Source organism: Dipteris shenzhenensis, chromosome 21 (genome assembly GCF_047967505.1).
Source record: "Dipteris shenzhenensis isolate YYH24624 ecotype China chromosome 21, Dip_SZ_1.0, whole genome shotgun sequence".
Lineage (NCBI taxonomy): Eukaryota > Viridiplantae > Streptophyta > Polypodiopsida > Gleicheniales > Dipteridaceae > Dipteris > Dipteris shenzhenensis.
Genome location: NC_141616.1, coordinates 17,967,559 through 17,993,138, shown reverse-complemented (window position 1 = coordinate 17,993,138; position 25,580 = coordinate 17,967,559). Strand labels below are relative to the sequence as shown.

The following is a 25,580-nucleotide window of genomic DNA, read 5'->3' as shown; positions in this document are numbered from 1 at the left end:
ATAAAGGCAGTTTTTTCTTATTTGAAGAATGGAACGTGCAGGTTGTTGTTCCCATTCTTAAGTCTCAAATTTGTATGGCAACTGGCATTTTATTTTTTGAGATGTTGTCAGACACGTATATCTCGAACTCACACCCATGTCAGAAGGTACAAAGTCTTCTTATTGTGTAACTTACAAATATGCAAATCTAACTCAGCACTAGTTCTATCAGTTTCATGTTAACCCTTGATTACCAGGCTTCTTTCTGTATAGTCTTTCTTCAACAGAGCTTTGAAGCTTGAAGAGCCTGGTCATTTGAGATAGTCTTTAGTGTTGATACTGGCCTGGCAGCAGTCTGGAATGCTGATCAAATGGGTGAATGTTTGCTTACATGGTCTTGTTCAGGATGGTCAACCGTATTCAAACCACTTTACGGGGTTCTATTGATGACATTGGATGGCTGCAATGCATGCCTGAATTGGCTCCAGTGCAAGATAGGACCATTAGGTTTGTGCAACTCTTAGGGTTAGTGAGGTATGTTGCTCTCTTTTTCTCGCATCTTGCCATCTATACTAGCATGTACCTAACAGAGGAGTTTTGATTTCCAATGTTTCAAGCTCTGCTCGATTTTGGATTTTTTGTTTGTAAGGAGCTGAGGGATGGACTTATGCTTTGTCATGGCAGTAATGGCATACACAAGCTACCTAACAGTTTTGTTTACCTCCTTGTCCCAGGTACAGAATCTCTCAGAAAACTCCACCAATCTTGAGTTTTGGACATTCCAGCTAATGAAAGGCAAAAGTCTTGCACAGGTTAAAGCTGCTGATGAGGGTTTTCGATTTTTTTTTGTAACAGGTTTGTTGAGCAATCACAGTCCGCTCTATTTTGTCGACACTAAGAAGTACTTTTCAAAGTTGGGTCTCACTTGTCACATTGCAAAAATTCATAGTGAGGTACTATTTTCTAGCCAGCTTGCTTCCCTCCCTTCTGCTAGAAAATGCTGTTTTAATGGCAATATATTTTCAAAATTGTCTAATGACATAATCAGTTTGGTCAAGGATGTCTCGACGAAATCCTGAATTGTGTGAACTAAAGGCTTCTGTGACAGTCATACTAAAGATACATTTAGTATATCGAAAGGGCTTGCAAGCAGATGTGGTCTGCTGCTCATGGCAATTTTCTTGCTGGCAGGCATCCGTAGAGACAAACGCCCTGGAGTTGAAGAATTACATCGAAGAGCTGTACTGGGGGTGTGGAAAGCGTATAATGCTTCTTGGGCACAGCAAAGGTGGGGTAGATTCTGCTGCAGCTATAGCCAAATATTGGCCGGACCTGAAGGAGAAAGTTGCTGGTTTAGTAGTGGTTCAGAGTCCATATGGTGGCAGCCCAATTGCTTCAGACATATTTAGAGAAGGTCAAGTTGCAGATCACGAAACGCGACATGTCATGGAGTTGCTGATCTGCAAAATTATAAAGGTAGATCTGTAGATATGGAATCATGAGACTGGTTTGCTTGTTTCTTGTTTCTTTTGTAACTACAACTTGGCGTTCATTTGTGTGTGCACTCAGGCTTTCCCCTAAAGTCCAGTTCTGTGCACCTAATAGGGGCTTCCTTCTTTTGCTAGTCTGCCTTGCCCGCTGCCCTCAAGCAATGCAATACTTTCTCCAACTGTGTTTGTGTCTGTTAACCTCTATGCTCTTACATGTGCTGGAATTTAGGACTTGATTTTGCACATAACAATATTCAGACAACATTTTTTCAGGGTGATATCCACTCTCTAGAAGACTTGACGTATGACAAGAGACGGGAATTCCTGGCAAAATATCCATTACCTTCTGGTTTCCCGACAGTTTCATTCCATACTGAGGTGAGCATTGCTCCCAGTGTTATATCTACCATGTCACATATTGCCCATGCAGAACTTCCATGGCTTCCTTTACCTGCTGGCCATGGAGCAGACTTACATGAGCCTGCACCTGTCACAAAGCTACCTGTAATTATTCCTTTGGCAGCTGCTATGGCTATATGTGCACTACATCTGGAGCTAAGATATGGTGTAAAAAGTGATGGCCTTGTTGTACGGAAGGATGCAGAAATTCCTGGGTCTGTAGTGGTGAGGCCGGATAGGAAGCTCGACCATGCTTGGATGGTTTATTCTCGCTCACGCAAAGAGGTTCAGGAATCTGATCCAGCACAGATGTGTGAAGCACTTCTAACACTGCTTTTGGAGGTTAGCCAAAATAAAACTGGAGGCCATATGCTCAAATGTGAAGATGAAGTTCACGATGCCCAAGGGAAAGCTATGAGGGCGCAAGAATAATTATTGTATTCTTGTGAGCTATTTATTGTCTCTGTGGATCTATATGTTCTCCTCTCACAATTGTATTGATTACGAAAGGCTCCCCAGAGAGGTGTGTGTCATCATATGTATTCTATTTACATTGTATTAAAGATTGGGCTTCCAATTTTTCATCATTACTACGTTCAAGGGTGGATACAAACAGATGGCATTTAAATTGAATTTCATCTTAGCTGGGATTTGGGAGCGAGTTTATTTAACTATTTGTCCTAAATCAATCAACTTCTCATATTGGAACAATCCTTTCGATAATATTACTTTGGAAGAAAGCACGGTTATGTTTATGGCAATGGGTTTTTCCCCCATCTCCCCTTTAAAAAGGAACCTTCTATTATAAACTTTGAGAATACAAATTAGCAATCCAGAAAGGTGCTCAAATGAAGGCCATCCTGCAGCCTGCAAATCTCGAGGTCTGAGCATACTGCATCGTGGAGGATGGTCTGGATTTGGGGCTTCCCTAAGCCCCTCACGCCATGACACCTCCATGAGCCTGCCATGAGCACCCCTCAAACGTGCCACAGCCTGGAGCTACTGCTCCCCCTGCTCAGAAAGGCTGTGACAAGCTCCCAAGGAGCAGGTAGGTCCACTGTCCCAATGTGCCCCTGATGTGCATGTGGTGGCCCAACATGTGCCCATCCTGATCTCGGACTTCTAGATGCCATCGAACTCGTCTCCACACTGTGTGCTGAATGAGGCGGGCAGATTGGTGTCAGCAAACTGTCATCAAGTTCAGCATCAATGGTGACCCCTTATCTGTGAGGGGGGCCTCCGAGAAAATTGTTGCCACTACCCTCCTATGTGGAGTGTGTCCCTTAGAAACCCCTGCTAGAGTAGGAGCTTCCAAGGCTTTGGGCCCAAAGTGAGACCTCTAACAATGAGCTTTCCGAAGAGGTCTCTACTCTGCATCTTTAGGTCCATAATGATTGGGCCCTCCCTTTGCTTGGGGGAGGATCACGTCTACCGGGCGCATGCTCGACTAGTGCGTGTGCCCCAAAGGAAATTCCGAACCAACATCTTGAGCCATCTTGAGCTACCCCGTACAACCCTTGTGGAAACACAAGCATGATGCATTGTTACTAGGCCATGACCAAAATAACTTGGTTCACTGCAATTGCTCAACCTGCGAGGGAAAGTCTGGCGGAGCTCCAATAAAGAAGCTTCCACATTCTCTAAGACTGGGGCTATCCACTAAACATCCACTCCCACCCGGCATCCTAGGTAGCGTGCCATCTAAGACTGGGGCTATCCACTAAACATCCACTCCCACCCGGCATCCTAGGTAGCGTGCCATCTAGCCATGGGGTATCGATCTAAAGCCAAGATCAACTCCCCAAGCGGGCAACACCTCGAAGGCTGTGAGGAAGCCTACTGATTTATTCGACCTGAGCTTGGCTACAAAAGCCCAGCAATACACCTTTAGGAGGTGCCACTCCCTCTCTCTAGGCTAGCAGCCATGCCCTCCACATAAAAATCTGTGTTGTCTGCAATCTCTAAATCCAAGAGCTCCATGTTTTGATGGATCAGCATGCGCATTCCCACGAGGGCAGCCTAGCCTCACTGAGCCAAGATAGAGAGAAGGCCTCCCACATGTGACCAACAACCAACATCTGGCTAGAGCTACTTGTATACAAGGTAGAGACCCCAAGAGGCTTAATCTCCTCATGGTCCCCTCCAAAAAGGCCTAGTCCACCATGTCATGGGCCTTTTTGAAATGCAAGAGTAACATCACTAGTGGCTGAGCCTCCTAACATTCCCACTCTATGGCTTCCCAAAACATGATGTTGTCTAGGATACTCTCATCTCAACCAAAATCATGTTTGTGTGTCACGAATGATGTCTAGGAGGTGTAGGTGCAACCTACAGACTCAAGCCCTTGGGGAAAATCTTGGTTGCACCGTCAAGGAGAGCGATCAGGCGCATATCATATCAATCTAATCACCTCCCTTAAAGTTCTAGACAGAATCCACCTGTAGTCGAGAGACCAAAGATCTCTGGCGCAATAGGGTGGCCTCATGCTCCCAAAAGGCATGTCCCTCTGGGCACTTCTGAACTGGGATGGCCTTGAAGGCCTCCCAAAGCTTCTAATACATGAAAGGGGTCTTTGACTACCTCATCATATGAAAGACTGCTGAAGGGATGTGACACGACCCCAGCACTCCTGAAACCTCTGCGCATCAAACACAAGAACACACCAAACGTGAGGAAACTGAGTAGGCTACTCACCACCCAACCATGACATCTACGGGAGGCGATCCCAAATTAGGAGATGTCCCCTCCGGACCACGAGCTGAGCTACTGGCATGAACTCCCAACCAGATCCTAACCAACCTGGTGTCCCATACCACTAGGTGGCACTATGAAGCTTGGGATCCGCTGCTGGGCCTTGGGCTATGCTATGATGCAGGCGCGCGTCCACGACTCAATCTAGGATCAGACCTAGAACCTGGGAACGAGACTTGCTCCACCAATCGGCTCTCTGAGAAGTGAACCTCTAGGCCCCTTATATAGACTCAGGCCCCAAGCGCCAAAAATAGCAAAGACCTCTAACTGGTTTGTACCCTTGCCACTCAACTTGAGAATCAAGCTTGCCTAGCCCTAAGCCTCCCCAGGCTACCTGTTCTAGTCTTGTGTACCCATTACACGTCAGATACCAATCCGTGCACATGACATACTTCCCCTCCTCTAAGAACTCACTCTTGAGTTAGCTAAAAAACCCGAGAATGTTCTCTGGAGGTTTTGTAATGTCTCCCATGATGCATCCTCCTCAACACAATCCTTCCACTTGATCTTGTATTCCATAATAGTTCTATTACGAATCTGTCTTTCACGAAATTCAAGAATACTCTCAGGTTCGTGTGGAATAAAAGTCAAATCTGTAACTTTTATTATCTCTTGAGGAGAAACAAGTTGATCATCCGCACCCAGTAACTCTTTCAGTCTGCTGACATGAAACACTGGATGTACTTTAACATCAGGAGGCAAGTCTAGTTATATGCAACTGGTCCCATTCTTTTAATAATCTTGAATGGACCACAGTATCTGGGGGATAACTTCGGAACCAAACCAGTACTTAGGCTCTTGGATTCTTTGGGAATACGCAAATATACCATCATTCCTTCAGAGAACTCTCTAGGTGAATGATGTCTATTAGCATAAAATATGTCCCGATCTTGGGCACTTCTAAAAGACTCCTTGGCAAACTGCAACATTTCTTGCATGCCTTGCAAGAATGTCTTTGCAGCATCATTTTGGATTCCCTTTATTCCAACCATAACTGGTGACTTAGGTTGAAACCATCATAAAAGGATTGTAACCACCACTCGAATGCTTTGCACTGTTATAAGCAAATTATCATAGGTAGATAATCTTCCCATGAAGACTGTCTCTTAGAAACATATGCCCAAAGCATATCTTCAACCAATTGGTTGACCTTCTCTGTATTGCCATCAGATTGTGCATGATCTGAGGAACTTATACTTACAAAAGTTTCTAACTTCTCAAGAACAAGTGTCCAAAAGTTACTTGTAAACTTCGAGTCCATGTCGCTGACTATGTTAGAGGGCAAACCATACAGCTTAAACAAGTGGTCCACAAACTCATGAGTGAACTGAACAGCTGAGATGGTTGTTCTAGTAGGTAAGAATCTAGCCATTTTTGTCAAACGGTCCACTATGACCCAAATGGAGTCATGAACCTTGCGCGTTTTAGGCAAACCGATAATAAAATCCATGGAAATACTTTCCATTTATTACTCGGGATTTGCAATGGCTATAATAAACCCGCGCTTCTAAGGCGTTCTGCCTTGGTAACTTGACAAACCCGACAACCTACCATAGTTTTAACAATAAATGCACGCATCTTAGGCCAATAAAAGGTATGCTTCACAAGAGACAGAGTCCGATGTATACCTGGCTGTCCAGCACTAGGAGCATCATGACACTCCCAGAGAATCTTGGTTCGAAGATCCGAAACATCTGACACACATCTTTCCATTCCGGAATAGCAAGTCGTTCCTAATCATCCACTGACCTCCCGCCACTTGTACCGTAGGTGGCACAATCCCTAAGTCCCGGTCAACCATGGAGCTCCCATCTTGGACTTTCTGCCAATAAGAACTTAAATGACTATCAGTTGCACAAATCCCTCTCAAGGATTGAAATAGGTCTGAGGATATTTTTGTAAATGACATAGCATTTACAACTTGACTCGACTTAAGGCATCCGCCACACTATTCAGGGAACCCTTTCGATAACGTATTTCAAAATCAAAATCTTGCATTAACTTTGCCCATCTAGCCTTTCTTCCCCTCAATTCAAATCTGTCACACATATACTTGATTGAGTGATGATCGGTCAATACAAGAAACTTCGAACCATACAAGTAGTGTCTCCGAACCTTCAAAGCATACACACTGCATAGAGTTCTTTTTCTAGTGTGGGCCAATGATATTGGGTGTCGTCTAGGTTCTTACTCTCAAAAGCTACAGGTCTGGCCTCTTGTCTTATGTGATCCTCTAGCGTTCGGCTATATACCAAGATGTCATCTAAGAACACAACAACGAATTTGCTCAGAAAATATCGAAACAAATTGTTCATCATTTGCTGGAAGGTAGCAGGAGCATTGGTCAAACCAAAAGGTAATACGAAAAACTCGTAGTGGCCACTGGCCATACCTAGTTTGGAATGTGGTTCTATCGATGTGTTTAGCATAGATACGGATTTGGTGATAATCCGTACGCAAATCAATCTTAGTGAAATACTTCGCTCAGGCCAAACAGTTTATCAAATCATCGGTATGAGGAAGAGGATATCGATTCTTAATCGTCACATTATTCAATCGTTTATAATCTATGCACATTATCCACAAATTATCTTTCTTCTTTCTTAAGAGGACAGGTGCTCCCTAAGGTGATTTACTTAGGCGAATATAGCCCATATTCAGATAATCTTGTACCTGTGAAGCTAACTCATCCTCCTCAAGCTGGCTCATCCTATAAGGTGGAACACTAATAGGTTGAGCCCCAGGTTCTAAATCTATGCGATGGTCTATTGCTCGTTGTGGAGGTAAACTTTCTGGCAGTTGAGCAGAGAATACATCCATGAAATCATCCAACAACGTTCTCAATTCACGGTGTTTAAACACGCTTAAATCATTTTTATTATTAACAGAGACAACAAATGAAGAAAGCGGAATCAAAACACACTAATACACATCATAATGAGAAGTGTTTAATATATTCCGAAGGTGCATCGTAGATACAATAGGTCCCTGAGAAGAGGGAATATTATCACACTGAATGCAAAATTGGGTGTCCTTATCCAAAAAAGAAAGGGTATGCTCTTTCCATCCAATCTGAATATCGTGGGTTTTAAACCACTCTATTCCGATTAACAAGTCCACATGCACCTGCTTCCCAACTAGAAGCTGCACCTTGTAGGTGTGATCACTAGGTATCGTGGACAACCCCATCTTCTACACAAGTTTGTAATTAACAAAGTTGTGAGAGTTGCCCAGGTCAAAGAGAATGTCAACTCTTTGGTCCCTAACTTCTCCATAAACTTGGAAAAGATCATGGGAACCAAATAACGAATTGTTAAAAGTGCAATTATAAGAAAGTGGTCAGGTAATTACATTCACATAAATACCTATCATCGAAACTTAATTAGCTCCTTTAGCTTTGGTACCTGGACCCGCATGGAGCTTTCGGTCCCGGTGCTTGCATCTAGTTCTTGCGCTTAGGACAATCATTCCTAGTGTGGCCCCGCTCCTCGCATATGAAGCAACGTCCCTCTTTCTTTGACTTCAATGTGCGAAGGAAATGGGCACGACCATACTTCATCTGAGTCAAGTGCTTCTTGGAGGCGTTGTCTATAGACTTCGACTCCCCGGTACTAGTACTAGACTGGAAGAACTTCCTCTTGTTCTTCCCACCTGTGTCAGGAACGGTGGTTCCCTTTGCACTGGCCATGGTATCATCATAGATGCGCGCATAATTCATGGCCTCTTGCAAAGTAGTACACTTGTTATTCTTGATCTGTAGCTTGTACGAGTCAGACAAACCATCCACAAAGAAACCTAGCAAGGTCATTGGATCCATCTTTGTAGCTCTGGTCAGCAAATCCCGAAACGTCTGAAGATAGACCTCAAAAGTCAGATTCATCTTGGACACATTGAGGGCTTTGAGCTTGCCTGTGATATCGTAATCATCCTCCTTCAGAAACTCTTTCCTGAAGACCCCTTCAAATTCTATCCATGTTGCAGGCTTGGGTCAGAGTTCCTTCCACCACAATAAAGCCTTTGTTGACATATACCCTGCTGCAAGCTATACTTTCTTATCATCTAGGTAAGGGTGAAGATGGAAGTGTACTTGCCACTTGTGCAACCAAGTGTCAACCACCTCCTTGTTACAAGACTTCTGATCTTTGGGAAAAGGATCTGGAGTGATATTCGGACCTAACACTGAAGCCAAGGCATCCACATGCGTGAGTGCCTAAACAGTGCTAGTCAAAAGTGAGAGTGAAGTCTGAATCCCTTGGAGTTGCTGTGTCAACCCCGTTTGATTCATGTTAACTTGCTCGAACTTTTCATCGAGAGCAGTGGTGAATTCACTGAAGGGAGTCTTCATAATCAAATCATCGTAGAGACCCTGGTCATCATTCGCGTGGTAGTTCATATCCTGGTCTCCCATCGCAAGCCCGAGGTCTATGGAATCAGCCATGACTAAAATCTGATTTGAAAAAGAAGATAGGCTAAAAAGGCCTCGGAGCTAGGAGGTAGAGACGAAGTGAAAGCTGTCTAGGATAGAGACGATGGAAGAAGGGAAGGCTGGCCGATGAAGACAGTAAGCTGGGCTGAGCTGAGCATACAATTCAGCTTGGATTCCTGAACCCGGGACTCCTACTCCTGGCTGTCCGTACGAAGTGCTATAGCAGGCCGTACAATGGTTTTGGCTCCCGAGCATGAAGACGTAGAGGGGCTGGAATATTGCACAATCCACAAGCTAGGAGAGGAGGCAAGGTGGCCGAATTAATAACGGGAGAGTAGGCTTTTAGTAAAGCCCTGCTTTTCAAAAGCTCACCGTCCAAAAACAGAGGGATAGCGCTTTTTTAAGCCTCTAGGCCCCCCCAAAAGCATATGTTCTAGATTGCGATCTAGCCCTATCTTGTTGCGCACCTTTTTGCACTCCTCTTCTACTTGCCATCATGTCCCCTGAGTAGCTAGCCACACGCGGGATCCCCCTTGGTTCGCCCTAGCCCTATGCTCTCTCATGACTCCCTTCTCACTCCTCTACCCGGATCTCACTACTTCCTCCTAACTACACCTCTCTCCCTTTCTCCCCTGTCACATCTTGCATGAAATCACCCTTCACTCTCTCTCTCCTTCCTTCTATATGCTTATGGTGGCAACAATAATTCCCTAGCATTTGCCTTGTATTGCCTTTGGTTGAACCTATGTGCCTCAAATTGTGCTTGTATTCTTTTTTCCCATTACTTTAATGCCCTATTCTTGGCTTTCCCTATTTCAACATTTCAGTAGACATCGAGCTTCTAGATCTAAGCGGGTGTTGTTGTGCTTGAACTTTTCGCACTTTGCTTAGGGGTGATTGGGGCTTGGTCTTTTGTCAATGCATTTACTTTTTAGCGAGAGGAATTTCTATAGTTTCTTCTTCTTGCTACCTTATAAACACAATTACAAGCTATGGCATCACAATTTGGGTTGCCACGCTCTGTCTTTTGATCCCAATTATTCCAAATGGCACATCTTCCTTTGCTTCATTAGGTTATTGAGGTCTGGTTCATAGTGAGTAGGATGAGGATGATGTTTGAAAATCACAATGAAGATGGCGGTTTGTGACTACGATCTAAATACTAAGAACTTAGTAGCTCTTGGGTACTTAGAGAATACTTAAGAAGTGGATGTCATTGAATTGTCAAATAATCCAACCAACTTAGAGTACAAGGAACTCAATAGGATTATGATTTGCAACTAGTATTTGAATACTAAGAACCTAGGAACTCTTGGGTAAGTATTTTATCACACAAGAGGTGCTGAAAATTTTGAGAGAATCTACTATATTTGTGCTTGCTATTTCTTTCATAGAATCTTTATCAGCATTACCTTGTCATTTTCTTTTATCTGACCACGCTAACCTCAATGGCATGGTCATTATTACCATCATGGACTCAAATCAAAAGGCTTCAACAATCTAGAGTTTAAGGAGAACAAGCAAGGTGGGGCACCCTTATCTGTCATGTCAGGCAACATAGCAATTTATATCCTCCATCCATGGTGGTGGAAGCTCAAGTTTACCAGGCTCCCAAGTAACCTCTCCTTCTGTCAAATATGTAGTGCTGGTCGGCTGGAGGAATTGGATAAATTCTACGTAGGAAATTGGGATTGCAAGAGGGGGATCCACAACCATCTTGGTAGGCATGACCATGCCCTACCATTCTCCCGTTGTCATGCATTTGGAGCAGCCTCAATGTGGAGTGAGGGTTCTAGACACACCGTCTCTAGAGGACTCTACAAGTTTTTGAGAAGGCTCTTAGGAGAGACTTGGCAACCATAGAGAGTTTAAGAGAGTAGGAGACATACTCCCCTTTGCTGGTTGATAGATGTCCCTCTAGGAGACTGAGGCCAAATGGGCAAAGTATTTGTACCATTCCTTGCGAATTCGGTAGGTACAACAAGGGGACACAATGACCGGCTGGTTTTTCCAAACGATAGTTCTGCATTTAGCTAAGACATAGCTTTAGAGGCTGCGCAATGAGGGAAAGCAGCTTCACTCATGTAGCCAAACGATTCTAGGGTTGTCGACCACTTTCTATAGTCAGCTTTTCTACGTCACTTGATTGGTGATCATATCCTTATTTATGGAGACAAGTGTCGATGCAGATGGAGATGCATTATATTTGCATATGAACTTTGCAAGAATTTCTTGCTTTCCTACTCTCCATATCCTGCACTTTCCCCCAAGGGTTGCAAGCTGAAGTTTGAACACTTTGATTTCTTGTTGCAAATAATAGTTTTTCTCCTATGGGTTTGAGATGATCCTTTGTTTGTATGAATTTGCATAGGGGGTGGGTAGGGTGTCGATAGGGTTACAAGGGCTAAGTATGAGGGTTTGTATAGAGGTGTCGAGAAGGCGAGTGACGGGGGGGTGTAGGGGACTCCATAGTGTCTTGTGTAGATCTGAGTGCTCCTTTGCTTGACGTAACCTCTAGGTTGGGCAAGCGGTTCAGCCCAACCTAGATTGACCTAAACATAGCTGATTGTGAAGTGAGCTCCTTCAACCTAAAATGAACTAAACAAAGAAAAAATGAACTCAACATTGAGTATGTGGCAGTGACCCATAGACCTAGTGGCAAAGGCATACTTTGGAAGATATTTAGAGGATTTTCTTGTTGAGAACCCATGATGAATGATGAATTGTGGTGGCAAAATGAGCCATGGTGAACTGTAACAAGTGGATTGAGCTAAAGGCAACAGACTACAGGCAAGAGGGAGCTAGAGTGGGAAGATAGGAGAGCTAGATGGAGGGATTGATGAATTGAACTGGGAAGCAGCTGGCTGAGAGAGAGAGAGAGAGAGAGAGAGAGAGAGAGATCTCAATCAAGCAAGAATGGATGTTAATTTGTAGCAACAAAGTCAAAAAAGTAGATCTCTATCTGGACATAGAAGGGGAAGAAACTAGAGCATGAAATAAGACATGGAGGGATTGAAAGATGGTTGCCTTCATGAATGATGAGGACAAAGACATTGATGACATAATCATATGTCTTAAGAACGAAGTACCACAATTTGAATGGGAAGAAAATGATTTTACCAGAGTGGAAGACAATGACAAAGAGGATAAATGTAATAATGGCTGATAATACTCTACATAAGGTTGAAGAAATTAGGACTATATTGCCTCAAAATGATGAACGCATCGTAAATTATATTGGAGATACTTTTTATGTTTCAACAACGGCACAATTTTTTTTGGTAAGACGATTACAAAAGACATGGAAATAGTTCTCAACTAGATTTTTTGCTTCGTCAAACACTTGTACACTCCCAACTCTATTACTGCAAAAGGTACCAAAATTGGCAAAATGCTCAAGTTGTCTTTTGCAATTCAAATTTAGAGAGCGCTTAGTGCAACAAATCAGATTCGTGATCCCTTCCTCGGAATGTCCAAGGTTTGGACACCTCAATTTAATGAGTTGTATTTTTCTTGAGATGCCAATTCGGTTCAAGGGTCTATTCACAAAAGGACATATGAATCATACTGCATGGGTAAAAGTAAGTCCATATTCCAGTATTATGATCTGGGAGCACTGATATATTCCAAATCATCTATTCAAGCATTTGGGTTATGTCTCAATACTTTATTTGAATAGAGCTGTGTCTTTTATCAAATTCATTGGTATTGACTCCAAAAAACTTGGGATTTATGGCTTGAAGGTAAAACTTGATGCATTTAGAGATTTATGGATGCTTATACAAAAATAGACTGATAAGTTCATCAAATTTTGTTGATGTGGTAATGGCGGTGAATATGGGATCAAGGAAAAATACACATGTAGATGTATTCATTTGATTACGATAAATTGGTAATAGAGGTAATCTTGGCATACATTATCATGATCTAGGAGCACTAACATATTCTAAATCATCCATTCAAGCATTTGGGTTATGTCTAAATACTTTATTTGAGCAGAAATTTGTATTTGATCAAATTCATTGGTATTGACTCCAAAAAACTTGAGATTTATCGCTTGAAGGTAAAACTTGAAGCATTTCGAGATTTATGGACGCTTATACAGAAATAAATTGACAAGTGCATCAAAATTTTCTTTTGTGATAATGGAGGTGAATACAAATTAGATTATTTCAATGCATTATGTAGACATTGTGGAATAAGGGGACAATTCACATGTAGGTGTATTCATTTGACAAGGATGAATTGGTGATCTTTGCATATAAAGTCACTAGAAGTTTACAACAAGGCAAACTTTATTTGAGCTTGTCTACAAGACATAGAATTGGGGGAGCGCAAGAAGCTACCTCCTCCTATGCTATTATAAGGCATAGCTACATTTAAGATTGAGAGTCTTCCGGTTAGGATTTGAAGTAGCTAATCAAGGCTTGACCATCTCGATAAACCACCCATTTTCCTACTTTGCATGCTTCCTTTACTTTGGTGAGTTCATTATTTTTTTGTTGAGTTAGATAGGAGTGAGCTCCTCACATATCAAAATGTTTGTACCCTTTAGCTTATGTGTTTGTCTGAGGATATGAACTCTTGCTGCCTTCCTTATGAACTAGATATGTGCTTGTGTGCCATTTTGACTTATATTGTGTATGTTATTGTCATCCCATTCAACTTGTAGTACTTCCTTCTTAACACATACGATTATGTCATCTTTGTTTTTCTCATCATCATCATGAAGGCAACCATCTTTCAATCCCCCTTGCATAAGATCATCTTATTGTTTGCTTTGGTCTCCTACTCTTTTACTTCCACTAAAGGTGACTTTGTTGCTGGCATTAGCACCCATCTCTTGCTTGATTGAGCTCATTTTATTGGTGATGATGTCCTTAACTGTGGAGATGAGTATCGAATGTTAGGGATGCATTGCATTTGTGTACAACCTCTGCAACAATTTCTTGCTTCCTTTACCATCCACTTCTTGCACTTTTCTACCAAGGGCTACAAGCTGAAGCTTGAGCTCGCTACTATAAATAATAAATTTTCTCCTATAGGTCTGAGATGATCCTTTGTCTCAAAGAAGTTGTTGCATAAGGAGTGGGTGTTGATATCGCTACAATGGCTGAGTATGAGGGCTTGCTTGGGGGAGCAAACGACTTCAACTTGGAAGGCTTGATAGACTCCATGTTGGTCTGCATAGATTTGAGTACCCCAATGCTGGATCTAACCTTGGGCTAGGGGTTCAACCCAACCTAGAGTTATGTGAATTGAACTGAAGTGTAAAAGGAGGGGTAGCCTAAACTGGACTGAACTAAGAGAAGCTGAAATGAGAGAAACTCTAGACCTATTGGACCTATTGAACTTTGAACTAGGGGTTCAACCCAACCTAGAGGTATGTGAAGTATAAAAGGAGGGGTAGCCTAAATTGGACTGAACTAAGAGAAGCTGAAATGAGAGAAACTTTGGACCTATTGACTTGACTACGACTATAACTCAAAGCATGGGAAAGGATTGAAAGTTGAACTGTGAGTGGTGGACTTAGTCTGTAGACCTTGTGGTGGATAACTTTGTGGTAATGAAAGGGCTAGCAAAAATTTGGACTAGAAAGAAATATTAATTAATGTCTGCAAAAAACCTTACGGGTCTATGAGACAAAGTACAAACACCAAAAAGTGACTTACTAGATCTGGATAGCCAGAGAGTTGGGGGAGTGCATGAATTATTATAGGGCATAGCTACATTCTAATACTATCATAAGGTGGCCTTGTAAAATTAGTTTAAGACCGAGAGTCTTTGTGTTTGGATTAAAAGCCCTAATCTACTTGCCCATCTTGATAAGCCACCCATTTGCCTACCCTGTGTCCATTCCTTTACTTTGGTGAGTTCATTGTTTCTTTATTTGAGCTAGATTGGAATGAGCTCCTTAGATATCCAAGTCTATGTTCCGCCGTTCATCTTATTTTTATTGAAGGATCTTAATTCTTGCTACAATTTCCCTTTGAAGTAGACCTATGTTTGTGTAATATTTTGATTGTGCTCACGATTTATGGATGCGCATATGATTCTAGATGTGGGTGCTATATCTTGTGTGACCATGGCTATCATAAATTGCTCATAATATTTCCCTAGACAATTCATGAACTAATATTTTAGGCTTAATTTCTTTATTTATAAAGGTCAAGGTCATTTGATTTGAGATGCCTTTTAAAAAGACTAATAGTTTGTATCCATTTCAGTATAAAGTTTCTTTGCTATGTTGAGCTAATTCTCTAGTATAAGGATCCTTAGTATGTGTCTAGCATGAAATCTCTTCTCTAGTGCTTTCCTGTCAACAATTACTGGAGCCTTATTATCTCTAATGATGGGAATCATTACATCTTTTACATATAAATTTATTAGATTAAGAATTAAACAAGTTCTTTCATCCCATTTTGGTTGATTTTACACAATTTTACTTGCTCTCATGTTAGTGTGGTAGCCTAAAATGTAGATGTTTGTCAATGTTAACTTTCTTGGACAATACCCCATATTTTCTTCATATGGAAGGTGCTCACAAGTACTTCCATGACGATACCCCATATTTTCTTCATATGGAAGGTGCTCATAAGTACTTCCATTTGCGATTATTATTGATTCCCTCTTAGTAAGGCTGGGATAGATTGGACCTCCATTGATTATAAAGATTACTTTAAAAAGCAAAATTTTAACACGTGTTGGAAAGCAGACTTACCAATCTTTTTGAATCCCATGGCAGCCACCCACTCTTCTAAAAGAAACAGGGATGTAGCTCAGTCATGTGAAATTGCAAAATTTGTATGCCGAGGCAAACTTGAAAGAAGAAGATGAAGAAGAAGAAGAAAGAAAGAGAGAGAGAGAGAGAGAGAGAGAGAGAGAGAGAGAGAGAGAGAGAGAGAGAGAGAGAGTGTGTGTGTGTGTGTGTGTGTGAGAGAGAGAGAGAGAGGTACCTCTTTTTGACGTGCTCTCTCTGGTAGAGGTGAAAGCTTAAACCAAACATGCTCTCTAGCCGATGTGTAGTGCTGATCACTGGCCCCTGTGCACTTCTTCTTTGTCTATCAGAGATGAAAGCTTGAACCCAATGATTGCTCTTTGGCTGACATGTTGTTGTCGTTAGAAATGCAACTTCATTGAATCGACATGTGCTCTCTAACAAAAAAAAATCTTAACAAAGCTCAAAAGCATATCAATGCTTAGAAGTGAGTCAAAGTTCAAAGGAGTATCGAAGTTCAGAACCCGTAACAAGAATAATTGGATCAAAATCCCCAGTTATAGAGGAAGGTGGCTAGCATCACAACCTAGAAAATTTGGATCGCTTCAGTTTAGTGATGGGGGAACAACAGATTTGGCCTCCAGCCACGTTCGTCAACATATGGCATGATATCATCTACACCATTGTGGGCAATTGGGGAACCATGCACATGAGAGTAGACACAGTAAAATATGTACTACGACAATCCTGCACAAAAGTGTGCATAGGTATGGTGATGCTTAGATGTGGACCACTAGCCCACCACAAAACTATCTTCTACCTCCCTTTTGGACCTTCAAAGCTCTATGAGCATACGTACGCCCCAAGAACATCAATGGACTGAGTAGATGCCCTCTCTACAAACCTCTTTCATGCTTTTGTCTGCAACCATCATCCTCATAGAAGAAGGTGACATGGATTCCTCAAGAAAAGATTTTGCTTCTCCAATGGAGAGGTACTATTAGCCAATGGAGAGGTACTCTTAGTGCACCGATCCTTGAACTCTTTGTTGCTCTTGTCTACAACCAATGGTGAGGCACAAGGATCACTGTTTACATATCTCCTTACTACTAGAACTGAAGCCGAATGGTGAGGCATGCCACACTACATGTATCTTTGGACCTCCTTGCTACTGGAATTGCAGCAATGAATTGAGACACCAAAGATTGAGAACTACCTTCATCCAAGGGCCTTTTTATAAAACGGGATGCATGGGTTTTTTAATATGCATATTTTGCCCTAAGATGTGGGAAATCAAAGGGTTCTAGGGGTAATATGATGGATATTAGATGGATACATAATTTTTGAAGGTGTTACAGAGTGGTACTATCTTTGGGATGGTTGATAGTGAGACGAGTTGTAGTGTACCCATGTTGGGTGCACGATAGATGTTTTCCTTGGTAGCAAAGATCAAAGGACATAGTTGGCTACTCCTAGAACGTGGTCTTGAGATTTGGTCCCCAAAAATAGGACACAATGATGGAATATAGATCTCTATGGGACACGTCCTTGCTTTAGAGTTTTTTACTAGAGAGAGCTAATAGGGGGTAGAGTGGTGTGGATGGACTTTTGAGTTGAGGACCTCCTTATTGAGGTCCTCAATCTTTATGCACTAGCATGTCATCAACACTCATATGGCCATCTCAAACATCACCAAAGAGGCGCACATATTTTGCTTAATGCGGTAGTTCATGAGCAAAGTAGGTATGTAGGCTTAGGTTATTGAAGACTTTGTGTAAATACAATATGGTCTATTTGCAATAAGAGGGGGACTAGGACTTAGTTATGTTTTGATAGTGCTAGTATGCTTTTCATTTTATATAAATGAGCTTCACATATGAGCTCATAGCCTATTATCATCATTTTTGTATGGTAGTTCTTTGTTCACCTACGATTTTGATCGTATTCTCATCTTATTTTGATAGTTTTGCATAGTCCATCAGCATTTGTCCATGTAAGTAGATTGTATGCTTTTCTTCATGCTTGTTTGATTTTTCTTTGTTTGTCTGCTACGATTTAGTCAACATTGATTGTGTACCTTGGGGTTATATAGTACTCATGTAGTACACATATATAACACTAATATATTACTATTTGTTCCTATTCAATACTAATATAGTCTAGCACTAACATAGTTCTAATATAGTACTATTTGTTACCATTTAATACTAATATAGGATTGATATACTACTAATATAGTACTATATGTTTACTAATATAGTTTCTATATTTGAGTACTAATGTAGTACTATATGTTTTTATAGTAGAGTAGGAACAAGTATAATATAGTTTTAGTAGTAGAGTACTAATATAATACTACTATCTATTTTTTGTACAATGCTAATATAGTTTCTGTAGTAGAGTAGTAATGTATTATTAATATAGTACTATCTTATTTTGTACAATACTAATATAGTAGAGCATAACAGTACTAATATGGTTTCTATAGTAGAGTACTGATGTAGTAATAATATAGCACTAATATAGCACTAATATAGTAGTAATATAGCACTAATATAGTACTACAATCTATTTTTTGTACAATACTAATATAGTTTCTGAAGTAGAGTACTAATGTAGTATTGATCTAGTACAATCTATTTTTGTACAATACTAATATAGTAGAGCATAACAATACTAATATAGTTTCTCTAGTAGAGTATTAATGTAGTACTAATATAGTACTATCTATTTCTATACAATACTAATATAGTAGAGTACTATAGTACTATTCATTTCTGTTCTAGTTTTAATGTAATAGAATATTAATGTACTATTTGTTTCTATTATTCTATTAGTATCTATTACTATTGTAGTACTATATGTTTCTCTTTTACAAATACTCTAGTGTTATAATAGTACTACAATAGTAATAGATACTAATAGAATAGAAACAAATAGTAGTGCTAAACTTATTGCCTATAGTACTCAATGCTAATGCATGTGGTATCTAGTTAGTTAGTACTAGTTTGTTGTACTTAGTACTAGCTATATTTGTGGGATTTGTACTTGTTTTGAAAATAGATAATATTATACTATTTTGTGGAATTGGTATTAAGAATAGGTTTGTGGTTTAGTACTAAGCCATTTCCTTGTAGTACTGAAAGAAAAAGCAGGTAGAGTTCATGATACACAAGCTACGAAGAAGTCTAGGAGAGTACCTACCTAGGATTAGGTATTTGAAACTCCTAGCACTACAATATTGTTTCCTAGCATGAAGAAAGGCTAGCATGGATTCATGCAAGCCTCTTGTGGTAAACCAACCGAAGAGATCATGGATGACCCCTTAGAGAATGAAAACCTTCTTGATATCAACTTGGTTTGCTACAAAAGGGCATGAGGACAATGATTATTACAAAGATGATGTCTTGGAAAAGGTGAGAAGAAAGAGGGAAGTAATTGAGAGAGAACTTGCAAAGGAAGATTCACAGACAAAAAGAAGGAGATGGAAAGGAAGAGACGACAGTTGTGACCTTCGATGAAGTTAGGATGTGTCATTTGCATTCTTTCCTTTTTCTATGTTTTCTCTATTGCATTACATATGGAGTTTATTGTATTTAGTTATCTATTTCAACTACATTTGTTATCTGTTTCAACTGATGAATGCATGTCAGTACATGAGGCTAGTGGTGTGATGAAGGGAGGAGTAGAACGAAAAAAGAGAAGTGTTTGTAAGGTCCTTATATAACATCAAGAAGAAAATAGATGAAAGGGTATATAGCTATGTTATGATACTTTTATGTGCTTTATTGCAATTGCATCCCTTATGTAAAATAACTCAATTTTAATTGATAATGCAGATAAGGGAAACCAAGATAGAGACATCGACTGTCTTTACGATGAAGCACATAAATTGGGTACCATTGCATCACAAGCTATGAAGCTTCTAAACAATGACATATTAGCCAGGATACCCGAAAGAATAGCCATGGTACCTAGAAGGATAGCCCCAAAAAGTTGGTAGAGGCTACAAAATAATTTCTATTATATCAAATTGTGGCTATGTAGAAGAGGATATGCTAAATGACAGTCTTCTCAATAGCTTTCTCTGAGCTAGCTCATAGAAACAAAAATATATGTTCCTAAAGAATCCTAAGGATTTCGTGAATGAGCAAGATGCCCCCAATCATAGAACGAGATCCTCAAAGCAATGAGAACATTGTATTTCAGCTCGTTTTCCTATTTTTGAATGAAATCCATTTTGAGCTAGTTTTGTGTCTTTTGTGCATGTTCCATTTTTATCCACACACTGCTCATATTGTTTTTTGTTATTTTTCATGCATTTACTCTTATTTTCCTAAATTTGTCTACACTCTTTCAGAATTGTCTTTTGTTGGTTTGTCATGTATTTGGCTTTGTGTTTATTCTTTTTTTTTTTGGGCCCAGAAATGAGGGTGTATGATTATATTATCTCATAAAGAAAACCAAAATACATCATTATATCTCTTCCCTAGTAAGCCAAAAAGGGAGGAAGCACATATAAACTTGGTAATAAGATAGGACCAACAATTTGTACTACCATCAAAGTAACTAAGCATGAACAACTATTTATCAAACTACATCATCGTCTTCCTTTGGGGCAATCGTGTTGAGTCTATAGACCAAGAATGATTGTGACTAGAATATAAGGAGGGAGAAGATGACCTTGGTTGGCTCTAACTCTTTGCTAATGAATGGCACTTTGACTAGAGTGAGGATTGGTAGCTTCTTCAATAGTTCAAGAAGCATTAGCATCAGTAGGAACTTTGACATTCAGGTAACGAATTCATGCAATATTTTATAGGATGCACCTGTAGGGTCATTCCAAGAAATTGGCCTCTTGTATTGAACTTTTGACTTCCCTTCTATTGAGTCGATTGGAGAGGTCATCAGAAGCACGGGTGGGTCCAAACCTTTCTGAGGTAGGGAAGTCTCTAAGGGATCATTGACAGGAAGGGGGGCGATGTTGATCTTGCCTTCTACCTAAGGTTCTAATTGTGCTGAGGCATGGAGAAATGTCTCAACCTCATCCGAGGCTTCCATTATTGAACGTGCTTGTGCAATGAAAGTGGCCTACTTCTTCGGCTATTCCTCCTCCTTTTTTCGACATGCCTATAATTGTTTAGTGAGCTGCTCCAAGAGTTGGAGGTTGTCCCCACAACCCTAAGGACAACATTAAATATGAAAATAGAGCATCTATGTTAATCATTTTGTTCAAAAAAAACTTTAGAGCACCTTTGGTGCCAGATGCACCACAACACAACACTCTGAATAATATTCCAATTGGGAGGGGCCCTATAAGGAAGATCATTGAGTAGAATTTAAAGAAAATTAAATGGAAAAGGGGTGACTCATTTTTGCACTAGATCCCAAAGGGACCTTGCGGAGGGAAAGTTAAGGAGAAGATGAGGAATATCCTCCTGTGCTCTCTGTGGCATCTACACCATCCATCTCCCTGACCAATTTGCCTAGCCCTGCTTGCTGTCCAAATCGACTTGTGCACAATGAGCCATAGCAAACAAGATTGTTTCTTAGGGATTCTCTTGTCCCACAGTCTCTCAAATATTGTACAAGGAATTCCAAAGTTTCATGTGCGTGTTTCTTTTTGAAGATTCGGAACATATCCTCATTGCACGAACACCCTTACTCTCTTGTGTAAATTTTAGCTTGCAACACCTCTATAGCGGCTTCAGCTCGGAATGTTTCTCTGCACTAGTTTAGATGCTTTTGTCCTTCCTTGAAAAAGTCTCCCTCTAATGATATGACATGATCTTTGAGGTCCTGTCTCCTCTTGGTCCTTGCTTTGTCTGCTGTCTTTTTTAGAGCTTTGAGGAATATCTTAGTCTTTTTTGTTGCTTTGATCCACTTTTTGGTAATGCTAGTAGCTGAGCCTCCGAAGGCATTATTCCAGATGCTAATACTTTGTTATGGACATAAGGAAGCTAGAAGAAAAAGGGGTTGGCTTTAAACTAGGATTTGGCCATTCCTCCCTCACCTTTGTCAAGAGCGACCAAGATAGGTTTGTGATTAGAGAAGAGAAGAGAAGACACTGCACTTCTTTTGCATGTTAAGGCCTCATCTATTATTGTTCTTGAAATGTAAGCTCTATCTATTCTAGATTTCCTATGGTTTTGACCTATCTGATTGTTGGTCCAAGTGAAATACGTGTCTTCTGACATATCTACCAGTTTAGAGGCTTCTTTGAAGGCATTCCAAAAAGTCATCTCTCTATCCCTAATGAGTTTACCAAGTCCTTGCCACCTGTCTCTTCTAGATTCAATCATATTAGAATCCCCAAGTAGTATCATATTTGACTGCACTATTTTTTCATCCCACAACAGAGTTTTATCATGGACTGAATAAGGGTCATAAATTGTTAAAAGGGCAAGACAATTTGACATGGTTAAAGTCAATCCCAATTCCATTGGTCCAAATTAACGGTTGAATTATGCCTATGTATTGGCTTAAGTGGACAGCAACCCCTAGAACCGCATCATGGTCTGGTGTGAACCACAATCTATTTTTATCTACTTCTTTTCATTGCCACCTCAACTTGTCTAACGTCCTAAAGAGAAAGAAAATTTCGCCGAGTTCACAATTTTTCCTAAGCCACCTCCTAAGAACATGAGGTTTAAGATCATTTGTCAAGTGTTAGACATTAAAATTGAGAAAAGAAAATTTTTCTTGGATGTTTGATTGCATTATTGGGTGGTATTTCTATTCCTCTTCTTAAAATTGACTGGGCTATGCTATGGGGAAATGGCAAAGCCACATGACATCCTTCTTTTCTCTCTTTCTAATAGACTAGCTTCTTTTGGGTTACTAATGGTAGGGCTAGCTCACTGGTTCTTTCTTTCTACCTGGATTGTTTTCTTCCCTTTAACTATAGGAAAGGGCATCTCATCCTTTTCCACGTTTGCATTCTTAGCTTGGGCTAGCTGATGCTCGAAATCTTATGTGTTAGCCACAAACTGCCCTTCCTCTTCAGAGGTGTCATCTATTTTATTGTCATTCATAGTTACCACTTTGTCTTTCTTCTAATGCGTTGGAGAGGTCTTTCCCTATTCCAAAGGAGGCAAACTAGGTCGTTTGTCTTTCTGAGGTTTGGTTTTCTCCTCCTTTGATTGCATTTGCTATTCCTAGGGGGGATCTCACAACTCTCTTTTTCTTTTCTTCGGCTAGCTTTGGCTAGACAGTCTTTACTAAAGTGTCCTCAAAGTCCACATAGAAAGTAAGGATTTGGAATGCTTTAAAAAAAAATTTTGGGAAAGAATTCCATGCCCATCACGAACCTGGATACCATTCAAGGTTCAATAGCTAGGTCCATTAGGACACAAGCCTAGGGATTAGCCCTTAGGCTAGTAAACCTTTGAGTTTCTAAGCTTAGAAATTGGCCAAGTGGGGTGCACAATGAGTCAATCTTTGGGAAAAGAAAAAGGGACAGCAGGTCTGGGAACTCCACCCAATTTTGTGCTTTCAATGGGGGAGGCAAATTAGGACTGAAGGATTGATCCCACAATTAAATAAATAGTGGCTAGTTTCTAATGGTCTAGGTGCTGGCACAACCTATGTTTCCATTTCTTTCTTTTCAAATAGAAAAACCATATATCTATTGTGAAGAAAGTGAATAATTGTGACATTCAACCCTTCCTCATCCAAAAATTGTGAACCCAACCCTCCAAAAATACTGTTGGAGGATGCAAACTAGGAATGTAACCATAGCACAAGTGCACAGCCACTTTGTCGTTTTGTTAAGGATGCACTTGTCAACTTTAACCATGGGGATCTTGCCTTTACCAAGATTTCCATATGTTTAATTAATTGCTTCATCTTTTTCGAGTGTTTTGGCTCCTTTCGGGGCCTCTGCGTCTTCTTGTTATGGTCTTTAGAAAATCTTTATTTCTCTAGGGGTCAGCATCTCCCAGGCTATTTGCTTCAGGACTGGGGGGGATTTTAAAATGTTTCTTCTTCCTCCATGATGAGCACTAGGAATGCCAACATAGGTCCTCCTTACTGCAACTTCCAACATGGGCTTATCTTTCTATGCATTTAGGTGCATATAAGAGGGCTTGGTGGCTCTATTCTGACCTTTTAAAATATGCAACTTGTAGTTTGAGCATCTATTTTGTTATTGGGATCAAAGCTTGAGTGGGTTTAATTAATGGTAGGAGGTTATGCTAATTTTTGGATATATGGTGCTATATCTTGAGGACTATATCAAAACTATCCCATAAGGAGCCTGAGAAAGTTTTTGGTGAAGGAATTGATGTTCCTAAATGTGAATCTCTATGTGCAACCAAATAAAAAGCTAGGAGGGGTAGATTTGTCAAATTTTTTGCACCTTTAGCTGAGGTAATGGATTGTGACAATAGGGATGGTCATGAATAGAGTCAATGATAAGAGGTGTTCTATTGTATCTATGATGTGGAACATTAAAGGAGTGCGTTATGCATCAAATGACTTTGGCTAGCGGAGGAAAAATATTGCACCTTTGCTACACTTTGTATTCGTTTCCATAGCATGATTGATCACGAGTCCCAATGCTCCTTGATCTTCATGGCTAGTTCCGTCGCCAATGGTAGCTAAACTAGCAGAAACATTATCTCCACTGCCATCGCTAGTAAATCGAAGCATGAACAAGATTGATCTTAGCTTATTGGCTAAGATCAAGTGTAGTTTCTTGTGAAACTATCTTCTTCAATGCCTTCTTGAAAATTGGTAATGCTCCACAATACTCTCATGTTTATATTCTTCCTTATAGGTGATATTGTGCATCTCCCCCACCCAAAAGAAGCTAGTTATTTTTTATTTAAATGGCATATTACTGAAGAGGTGGTGAAAGAATGCTCCCTCAGCAGGCAGCTAAAGGGGGTGATATTCACAAGGTGGGAAACCATATCATGTCATTGTAGTACAACTTAACAAAGTTTTTGGAAATTGTTTGGATCCACTTTGAGGTTGCTATGTGGAATAGCATGACCAATAGGAATGTAGATCCTTGGTGGCTTTAATAGAGAGGAATGTGGCTTGGGATGGTGTACTAAGTTGTTTCAAGTTTAATTTTAGGTTTTCACAAGATGAATGTTGCACAATTAATGAATATCACCATCCAATGCAATCGAATGACTTGTGTTACCTTAATCCTTGCAATGCACTAGCTTATCATTGCATCAAGTTCCATCTAATGCACATAATCCTTATTGATGAAATACCTTTGAAGGCAGTGCTGAACCCATTTGGAACATGCATCACTCCAAATGAATTTTATGGAGATCCCAATGATTAAGAACTCTTCAAGTTCTTGTTGCCATACTTGCAGTAGACAGTGGACTCTTGGGAAACTATCCTAGATTTTAGTATAAGGCATCCCCATGAGGGCCATATCATCAATGTCCTAGTACATAATTAGTGTGAGCTCCATTTCACTTGTTTTGTCAACAATTTTCTAGAGTTTATGGTGAAATGGATGATGCTGAGAAAACTATTAGATATATGGTGTCAGATCCAATGCGTATAGGTTGGCACGATGTGTAGCAAAGAATTGTGTCTCTACCAATTGACGTGTTCAAAGAAATGCTTGCATGAAACCCATTTGTTAATCACTATCCTCCATTCCTTAGGACTTGAAGATAGCATGTATATGGATATGTTATGCAAGTGTTGTTGTCCTTGTATTGTATTGAAATGGTTACTTTTATGGTAAATGAAGAGCTAGTGCACACAAGGAAGGGGGATGTAGGGCATGTAGGCTCAACGAATGTGCATGCAGGGCTTTTGGATGTAGGAAACGTGGATTCAG

General features: G+C 40.4%; 1 protein-coding gene across 1 annotated transcript in view; it reads left to right on the top strand.

The window, feature by feature from the left end:
- The window catches only part of LOC147888577 (uncharacterized), a 61,247-nt gene extending 58,749 nt beyond the window's left edge, over positions 1–2,498 (top strand). The window contains exons 6-11 of the mRNA XM_087392749.1: positions 42–146; positions 385–513; positions 664–713; positions 835–932; positions 1,171–1,455; positions 1,743–2,498. Of these exons, the coding sequence (XP_087248875.1) occupies positions 42–146; positions 385–513; positions 664–713; positions 835–932; positions 1,171–1,455; positions 1,743–2,300 (1,225 nt within the window). The 3' untranslated portion in view covers positions 2,301–2,498. The remainder of the gene's footprint in view (positions 1–41; positions 147–384; positions 514–663; positions 714–834; positions 933–1,170; positions 1,456–1,742) is intronic.
- Positions 2,499–25,580: the final 23,082 nt, after the last annotated feature.